The following is a 9,433-nucleotide window of genomic DNA, read 5'->3' as shown; positions in this document are numbered from 1 at the left end:
AATACTGGGAACACGGGACAGGGAGCCAGATGGTTCAGTTGAATGGTGAAAAATGAACAAATGATTTTAATAGGATGACTACTTGGATGGAGAAGAAATGGGGGCCCCAAGACAGGCACACCCAATAGAGTCAAAGTGAACAATCCCCCATAAAAATTCTTCTCCCTAAGACAACTTCAATCCATGATCCTGGATATATTCTCTCAGGCTAAAACTTTAATTAATTGATTGATTGATGAATTAATCTATCTATCTATCTGTTCATCTATTTATCTGTAACAAAAATGGGATTATTGCTGGGTGCAGTGGCTCACGCCTGTCATCCCAGCGGCTTGGGAGGCTGAGGCAGGAGGATCGAAGGTTCAAAGCCAGCCTCAGCAAAAGTGAGGTGCTAAGCAGCTCAGTAAGTCCCTGTCTCTAAATAAAATCCAAAATAGGGCTGGGGATGGGGCTCAATGGGTGAGTGCCCTGAGTTCAATCCCCAGTACCAAAAAACAAAACAAAAAACCCCCCCAAAACAAAACAAAAAAACCCCACAAAAAACGGAGAGATTATACAAGACTATTGTTGGGCCTATGGGCATAGCTCAGTAGTAGAGCTACAGAGTTCTGCTCTCCACTCCCAGCACCAAAGCAACCAACACCACCACAAAAAAAGTCTAACTGAGAGCATCTATTATGGGTGAAGTGCTCTTTTAAGCAGTTTACATACATGAACAAATTTAATCCTCACAATTGTTAGCCATATTTCATACAAAGGGAATGGGAGGCTCCCAGATATTCAACACGTTGCCTAAGGCTGCACAACTATGTACTGGAGCCCAGGATGCAAATCCACGCTTGGAGCCTGTGCGCTCAACTCTGCTATTGTAGCCTTGGGCGTGGGGGTGGGGGATGAGTGCACCCAGCCTCTGCTTTTTAAACTTAATGTAGGAAGGAATCGTTCCAAGTCACTCTATGCAGACTGTAATCTGTCTAGGTGAATTGTCATGGGAATTAGAAATTGCATCCAGCTCAGAACTTGACAGTCACCATTGAGACACTAGGACCCCAGCAGATTCCCAGGACTGGAAACTCTGCTGTCACCATGCAGATTAAAGCATCTCCAACTTCCAAGCACAAAGTTGCTAGCATCCCTGGCTGTTCCCACCAGGCTCTCTGAGCGCCTGTCCCCCATGCACATGGCTGGTGCAGAGCTGCTTGTAGGGGGGACCTGTCACTCTAATTTTCTCCCATCCGTTTTTGATCAAAGCTCCCATGCATGGACGGCAGACCTGTCCCACAGAGTGCTGGCCTATCTGAATTCACGGAATGTTGCATTCACCATCCCCAGCCTGCAGGTGAGTATCTGAGTCCCATCTTTATGCTCTGCTCTCAGTGCTCACAGCTTGCAAACTTAGGGGCCAGGAAAGTTGGAGAACTGGGCCATATGTCAAGAGAGTCTTTGCTTCTACAAGAAGAGTGTTCTGTCCAATTTTTCTTGAAGCATAACACAAGCTCGTTTGTCTTGCTTTCATCTTCTCACCTTTGGTGACAATGTGGTATATTAGGGTATAGGCTAAGTAAGCTTCTATAACAAGCTGGCCCCAAGTTACAGAAGCTCAAACAATTTTAGTTTCTTTCTTTATAACATATTGAGTTTATTTCTCCAGAGTTAAGTGGGAGATTCAGAGAGGAGGGGTAACTCTTTTTCAAAAGACCACCCAAGACCCCAAGATCTTTTTGTCTTTTTGGTTGGTCACCCCCTAAGAAGTGGTTGCTCCCATGATTGAAACATCTTCCCCCATCAGGGAAGAGGGATCGAAAGAGAAAGTGAAGGGTGAGCATCTTCTTGTCTAAGGATGTGACTTGCAAGTTGTACAATTCCTTTTGTTTCTACTGTATTGGCTCAGATGCCATAATCACATCTTCCTGCAAAGAAGCCATACACCCAGTTAAATCTTGAGGTATTCTATGATAAGAAGAATATGGAAATGTATTAGTCAGCTTTCCAAAACTATAACAAAATACCTGAGTCTGGGAACTTTATAAAGAGAAGAAGTCTGCTTTACTCAGTTGTAGGCTTAAAGTCCAAACGGCATGGTGTCGACTCTTGCAAGGGCTTCTTTTCCTGTGTCACCTCATGGTGGATGGTACCACCATGATGGAAACAGGTATGGGAGGAAGAGATCACATGGCAAGACAAGAAGCCTTGATTCGGGAATTAGGGTCACTCCTTTATAACAAACCTCTCATTAGGACTAACGAGGGTCCCTTGAAAATGACATCAGTTTTTTTTTCTGAGGATAGTGCCCCAATGACCTACCTCTAAACTCTACCTCTTACTCCAATGGGAAAAAAGCATCCAGCACATAAATAACTGGGGGGCAAACCACTGCAGGGAGAATGGATATTTGGGTATAATTATCGGTCTTCCAATCAGGGTTCCAAGAAATAGTCTTCTTCTCTTTTGAGTCTACTATTTCGAAAGCAGCCAACACAAGCATGTTGATAGAAGCAGTGGATATTTGCCTCGGGAAGCAATAGGGCCCGGTGGAGACCGTGCAGAACCAGACAGAATGGCATTAGTGTCAGCGTGGCGTGTTGGGTTCCTCACCGTTGCACTGTGGATAGCACACCCTGGAGGAAGTTTTCTTTCAGTATTCCCAAACTATTTCCCAGTTTAGCAAAGAAATCACTCCTGTCATTGGCCAACGAATAAAGAAGTTCCTTTCATTTTATTTACATTTTAAGAAAAAACGAAAATGTCCATCAACTACACCCAGAGAGTAGGCTGTGAACCATTGGCTCCTCCCACGTGGCATCTGCTTTTGTCAGACATGCATTAGGATAAAACAGGTGCACCTCATGATGCACCACACTACCAAAGAGAAAGGAAGGAGGCAGGACTTCTCTGACAAAAGCTTTTCTTTCCATGTACATATTCATTGATTCACTCAGCACCTACTTAGCATCCTCTTTCCGCCAGTCTCTGTGTTAGACACTGGGAGCTCAGTGGAGATGAGACAGTCTTGTTACCCCGGAGGTGGGGCCTCCATTCTAGGGGGAGAGATGCTAAGTCAATCACTATTCAGTTCATTCCAGACAGAGAAGAGCAGGGGGCACTAACTCGTGCTAGGTACTGTTGAAAACACTGTACCCACTACCCAATCCTCTTCACAGCCCTACGTGGTAAGTCCTGCCATGGTCTCTATTTTCCAGATGAGAAAACTGAGGCCCAGGGGGTAGTGTTGCTGATTGAACAAATACAAACATAGAACGTCCAGTTAAATTTGAATTTCAGATTAATAATGAGTAATTTTTTAAATTATGAGTGTAGCCTATGCAATCTTTTGCAATATAACGACATTAAAAATTTTTTTTTTGCTCTTTATCTGAAATTTAAATTTAACTCAGCATTCTGTGTTTTTTTTTCCCTGCAATCCTAATTACCTAGTGTATCCCAGGCCACAAGACAAGGAGGGGTCAAGGTGGAGATTTGCACATGGGTTTTGGGGGTTCAGGGTCAAGGTTTTGTCCACATCACACGTGCTGCCCTTCCTAGAGTACCTCTGTTTAAAGAGATTTAGAAAGTACTTCTCCAGATAGCACAGGAAATGTCTTTCAGGAGAGACTGGTGGCCTCTCTCCTGGCCCTGCAGGGAACACCATGGATGTTTGTTCACTGCCTGAGTTTTGCCCGGTGCTGCTGCTGGCCTGGGTTCGAGCAGCAGTGCATCTAGGGATGCTCGCCTTTCTGCACAGAGACCGGCTGCTCTGGACTCCAAACCTCTATCACCTGCAGGGACCAGGCAGACCAGGGAGTGGGGAAATAAGGCTGGCGGGGCCTGTGGCAAGTGAGCCGCTGCCGGGGTCTTGCTTTTGATCACCCATATTTGCATTTTCCAAGAGAAATTGGAAACCTGGATTTTGTGAGAAATTGCCCAATCTTTTTTTTTTTTTTTTTTTTTTTTTTTGGTACTAAGGATTGAATCCAGGGGTGCTTAACCCCTGAGCCACATCCCCAGCCCTTTTTATGTTTCATTGTGAGGCAGGGTCTTGCTAAGTTGCTTAGGACCTGGGTAAGTTGCTGAGGCTGGCTTTGGACTTGGATCCTCCTGCCTCAGCCTCCCAAACCACTGGGATCACAGGCCTGCGCCACAGCATCCAGCTTTCCTGACTTTTTGATGTTTGCGGATATTCAAAAATTTTGGAGCTGGACAGACCAAACCCATCAGTCGGTGGTCCGTTTGGGGAACTTTGTAGGGAATCTGGGGAAATAGGCTGGGTGGTTGGCCATGGTGCTGATCAGGTGCTCCTGTCTGTCTGTCCTCACCGACTTCCCCTTCACTCTCCATGTCCAGGCAGCTGTGGAAAACCATCTGGAGCAGTGTTTGTACCAGCCCCAGAAGCTCCTGCAGGACCTGAGGAAGACTGACGCCCAGCAGTTCCGGACCGCCATGAAAGGCCTCTTAGAAGACAGGAGGGATCACCTGGTGAGTCATCTTTGGGGGAAGTAGAAGTCCCGGGTCCTTGTGATTGGTTGAGCTGAATGAAACTGACCTGAGCCGGGCCTGGGCCACCTTTATTTCTTCCTCCCTCCTCTGCCCGCTCCAACCTGCTGGGATCTTTAGGACCTCTGTCTTCCCACTCACTTTCTTCCTCTGAAGAGGGTTATCATTCATATTCTTGTGCACGCTAAGAAATGAGGGGGTACTTCCCATCGTTCGGCTTGATCATCATCTATGAAGAATGGCCATCGAGATGGACGTAGAGAGGGAACGCTGTCCCTGTCCTTCCGCAGCTTTTGGTCTCTGGGCCGAAGACAAGAAGCAGAAACGTAATTTCCACAAAGTGAGGTCAGGGATCTGTGGACATCTCAGAGAGTCCTTTGGATCCCAAAAGATGACCTGTAGCGTTTTCTTTATTGGAGGCAGTTTAGTGTGGAGTAGTGTTTCTTAAAAGGAGTTGAACCATTTAAACATTTTTTAAAGGTTCCTGCTATAATTTTATTAGTAGCAGATAAAGTAAATTTTTTATTGATTTTTAAAAAATAAATGACAGCAGAATGCATTTCAATTCATATTACACATATAGAGGACAATTTTTCATACTTCTGGTTGTATATAAAGTATGTTGACACCAATTCGTGTCTTCATACATGTACTTTGGATAATAATGTCCATCACATTCCACCATCCTTGCTAACCCCCGCCCCTCCCTTCCCCTCCCACCCCTCTGCCCAATCTAGATTTCATCTATTCCTCCCGTGCTCCCCCTCCCTACCCCACTATGAGTCAGCCTCCTCATATCAGAGAAAACATTCAGCATTTGTTTTTTGGGGGGATTGGCCAACTTCACTTAGCATCATCTTCTCCAACGCCATCCATTTACCTGCAAATGCCATGATTTTATTCCCTTTTATTGCTGAGTAATAGTCCATTGTGTATATATATATATTTTATCCATTTATCTACTGAAGGGCATCTAGGTTGGCTCCACAGTTGAGCTATTGTGAATTGTGCTGCTATCAACATTGATGTGGCTGTGTCCCTGTAGTATGCTGTTTTAAAGTCCTTTGGGTATAAACCCAGGAGTGGGATAGCTGGGTCAAATGGTGGTTCCATTCCCAGTTCTCTAAGGAATCTCCATACTGCTTTCCATATTGGCTGCACCAGTTTGAATCACTTATCTATTTAGTGGTGCTAGAGAATGTCCAAGGGCCTCAGCAGGCTAGGCAATTGTTCTACCGTGCAGCTCCAGCTCCAACCCCTAATCACACACTGTTACAATATCTCTTATTAAAATGTGTTGGATACATCAAACCCGTTTGGAAGGAATGTAATATTTCCTTTAGAAACGAATTTGAGCTTAAAAAAAACCCCTTATAAAGGAAAACACAAAGTATACCACAGTAAAGGCACCCATGGGGTGGCGGTCTATGGGAACGGTGTTGCTTAAAGTTTACTGAGGGATTCTAGGCGGGAGGCATCATCCTAATGGGAGTGATCAGCAAGCTTTCTCTAAGGGACTGGCTAGGAAATATTGAAGGCTTTGCAGGAAAAACAAGCTCTGACACTATCACTCCACTCTGCCACTGAGGAATGAAAGAAGCTATGAGAAATGAAGCTATTAGAAGTGACTGTAGACATGTCTCATGAAAATTATCCACAGAAACAAGCGGTGGGCTCACAGCGGCCTATGGGACAAATAACTTGCTGGCCATCGCTCTAAGGGTTTGACATGCGGGGACTCATTGACTCCCCTCCAGGACTCTCTGAAATAAGGTTATAGGAATCTTACCATTGTAATATTCAGATGAGGAAACTGTGGCTTGGAGAGGGTGAACAACCTCAAACGACACAGCTTAGAAATAGCAAATCAGAGGTTGAAACCTGGGCTCCTGGCTCCAGCTGTGAGCCTTTCTGGCACTTAGAGAAGAACAAATTACAAAGGATTAAAAAGGAGGCAAATTCTATTGAAAAACATTGATCAAAATGTAAAATACAGACACACTTGGGGGATAGTAATTTATGTTTTTTTTTTAACACGTTCGATAACATGATTTAGCAGCATGTTTAATAACTTGTGTAATTTTGTGTTGAGTATAAACTGTGGCTTTGCTGCCTACATTCATCCCCAAAGGAAGTGCGACGTGTCAGTTTTGTGTTGGCGGAAATGAGGCTGCAGTTTTCCCCTCAGTGTCCACAGATGCCCCGAATTCCAACCCCAGGCCCTTGCTTCAGAACCACTAAGTGGCTGGGGCCCCTGTAATCCCAGTGGTTCAGGAGGCTGAGGCAGGGGGATCACCAAGTTCAAAGCCGGCCTCAGCAACTTAGTGACGCCCTGCGCTACTCAGCGAGAACCTGGCTCGAAACAGAGTCACCGCGAAGTACACGGTTATTCAGTCACCACAGCAAATGACTGAAACCAGGAAGCAGTCAATCAAGGTTCTAGTGTGGGTTTGTGCTCCAAGACACTATTCAGATCCCAGCTCTGGGGACTGGTGCATATTCTCTGTTTTGCTTTTGTCACCTGTGACACTGAGGTAGGAACCGCCTATGGAACTCTGACTGAGTGTTCAAGCTCCCAGTCATTTTGCACATTCGTTTTCTTGCTCAGGTCTTACACAGAATCTAAGTGCTGATTTTGCAGAGAAGGAAACAGATTTTTTTTTTTTAAAGGTTAGCAATTTACTTAGGGAAAAAGTCGGGCCCTGGGATGTTAACCTGGGAATGCCTGACTTGGGGACCTTTGATGCTTATTCTGTAGGATCAGAATTCAATAAGGTGATGCCCATTTGCTCCATGCTTGGCACAGTGCCTGGTGCATAGTCAGTGGTCAGCAAATGGAGGCTAGTTTTGGAGGGTACGTGGGGTGAAGGACAGAGGGATCCCTCAGATTGGAAAGAAACCTCATCCTCATTCCTGAGTTCTGTGGTGGAATGCGTTTGTCCATGCATTTGGATAGACGGCTTGTGAGTGTCTTCTAGGTCCTGGGCACTCCACTAGACACATGACCTTGGCCTCAAGGTCTTTCCTGGCTCAGCCTTGGATACACATAAGGGTCATATGCCAGAGCTCCGCTCCTGACCAAGTAAATCAGACCGTAGGTAGTGGTGCTGGAAACCAGAGCTTTTAAGTCTCCCTGGTGATTCTGAACCCTGGGCTTGGAGGGAAGAGAGGCTCACAGCATCTTTAATGCATCAAAGAGTTTGGTTCAAGATGCTCCAGGAGCACCCAGTGGAGGGAGAGCTGACTTGAAGTAGGAAGTCGGAGGAGATCAGAGGAGACTTTGCCAAAAAGGTGACGACTGAACTCAATCTTAAAAGGATGAGCTGCATTTTGCTAGGAGGAGGGGGCAGGAGATTCCAACTAGACTGAGGGCCTGAGGTGTGACAATCATGCTGCATCTGGAGAGCGATAAGTCACCTAGGGCAGGTGAAGTAGGTGATGGAAGGTTCTAGAAGTTTCCACATAGCGGCATGGAGTCTCCCCACTGCCACAGCGTGTGGTCCCTCCTGGGTCTTCCGAGTCAAGAGGGCATCTCTCAAGACAGCCCTGCTTCTCTCCTTGCTGTAGGACCTGGGGGACGTCGTCATCGACTTGGGAGCGATTCGGGAACAAGCTTTGCGGAGCCCTGGTGTGAACCGCACCCTGTTTCTGGTCACGCTGGAGAGGTGTTTCCAGGTGTTGAACTCCCTGGAGTGCGTGGAGATCCTGGGCAGGGTGCTGAGGGGGTCCTCAGGCAGATTTCTCCAGCCAGATGTCACAGAGAGGCTGCCCCGGCACCTGCGAGAGGACACCTTTAAGAACCTGTGAGTGCTTCCTCCCACCCTCTCACCTGCCTGAGAGTCCCAGGAGGTAACACCTGGCAGCGGGGAGAAGATAGGTGGACACAGGTTGATACGTGCCTTCCAAGCAGAGGCTTAAACATCTGAGGAGCTGAGAGAGGCTGTGATTAAAACTGTCTGAAATTTCAGCCATCTGGGTTCTGTCCCCGCAATCTTTGCTTGTACCATGATTCACTTTGTGTTTTTCTTTATAAGGACTCATCTTTATTACTTGAAATATTTATTTTAAAAGTAAGTTTGATATTATTACCGTCAATGGGAATCCGGCATCCTTTGTCTTGAGTGATCATAAAGAGGGATAAGGATGAAAGCAACGTGTTACCCAATCCCAGCCACCTGTGTTGCTCTCCTGAGTGTCTGAGGCGGTGTGAGTTGCTATCACAGAACTGCTGTCCACTCGGGGGCTCAAACACCAAATAGCGATTTTTTACAGTTCTGGAGACTAGGAAGTCCACATTCAAGGTATTGGCAGATTTGGTGTCACATGGGGGGTTCTGGTTCATAGAAGGCGTTTTTCTTGCTGTGTCCTCACATGACAGATGGGGCAAGGAAGCTCTTTGGAGTCTCCTTTAAAAGGGCACTAACCGCATTCATGGGGGCTCCACCTTGTGACCCTGAGATGACCCCATGGGATCTGACTTCATCTGAATTTCGCCTGGTCTCCTGAATCCCAATCCTCCTCTTTCCACTCTATCCTCTTTACCTTATGAGGATTATTTTCATCCCCATCTTTCAGACAAGGAAACTGAGGCCCAATGACTTGCCCTAGGTCAGACTAATAGGGAAGGAGACAGCATTTTTGCAAATGGACAATCTTCTTCTCAAATAATATTTACCATTTTTAAAAAGAACCTTGTCTCCCCCCTGCCCCTGTTTTTTCACCTTCTCTTGCTGGCATTAGGGGAAGAAGGAAAATAAAAATCTATGGAGAAGACATTTATTTGGATTTAAGGGACAGTTTGCCTGTTCACATATAAAATGGCTGGAGAAGTGACAGGGATAAAATTTAAGCTTAGAAAATGTTGAGTTGATAAATTGGTGCTGTAGAAGAGACGCTTCCAGGACATGGAGATCCAGTGGTTTTGCAGACTGGGCAGGAGGAA

General features: G+C 46.0%; 1 protein-coding gene across 9 annotated transcripts in view; it reads left to right on the top strand.

Annotated features, from left to right (window-relative positions):
• The window catches only part of Otoa (otoancorin), a 134,251-nt gene that overhangs the window by 10,561 nt on the left and 114,257 nt on the right, over positions 1-9,433 (top strand). For all 9 annotated transcript variants that reach the window (XR_013426997.1, XM_078024220.1, XM_078024221.1 and 6 more), the window contains 3 exons: positions 1,252-1,339; positions 4,342-4,473; positions 8,059-8,294. Coding sequence is in view for 8 of the 9 variants with exons in the window: in XM_078024220.1 (XP_077880346.1) it covers positions 1,252-1,339; positions 4,342-4,473; positions 8,059-8,294 (456 nt within the window). In the remaining variant the exon portion in view is untranslated. The remainder of the gene's footprint in view (positions 1-1,251; positions 1,340-4,341; positions 4,474-8,058; positions 8,295-9,433) is intronic.

Source organism: Ictidomys tridecemlineatus, chromosome 10, assembly GCF_052094955.1.
Source record: "Ictidomys tridecemlineatus isolate mIctTri1 chromosome 10, mIctTri1.hap1, whole genome shotgun sequence".
Classification (NCBI taxonomy): domain Eukaryota; kingdom Metazoa; phylum Chordata; class Mammalia; order Rodentia; family Sciuridae; genus Ictidomys; species Ictidomys tridecemlineatus.
This window is presented reverse-complemented; position numbering and strand designations above follow the sequence as displayed.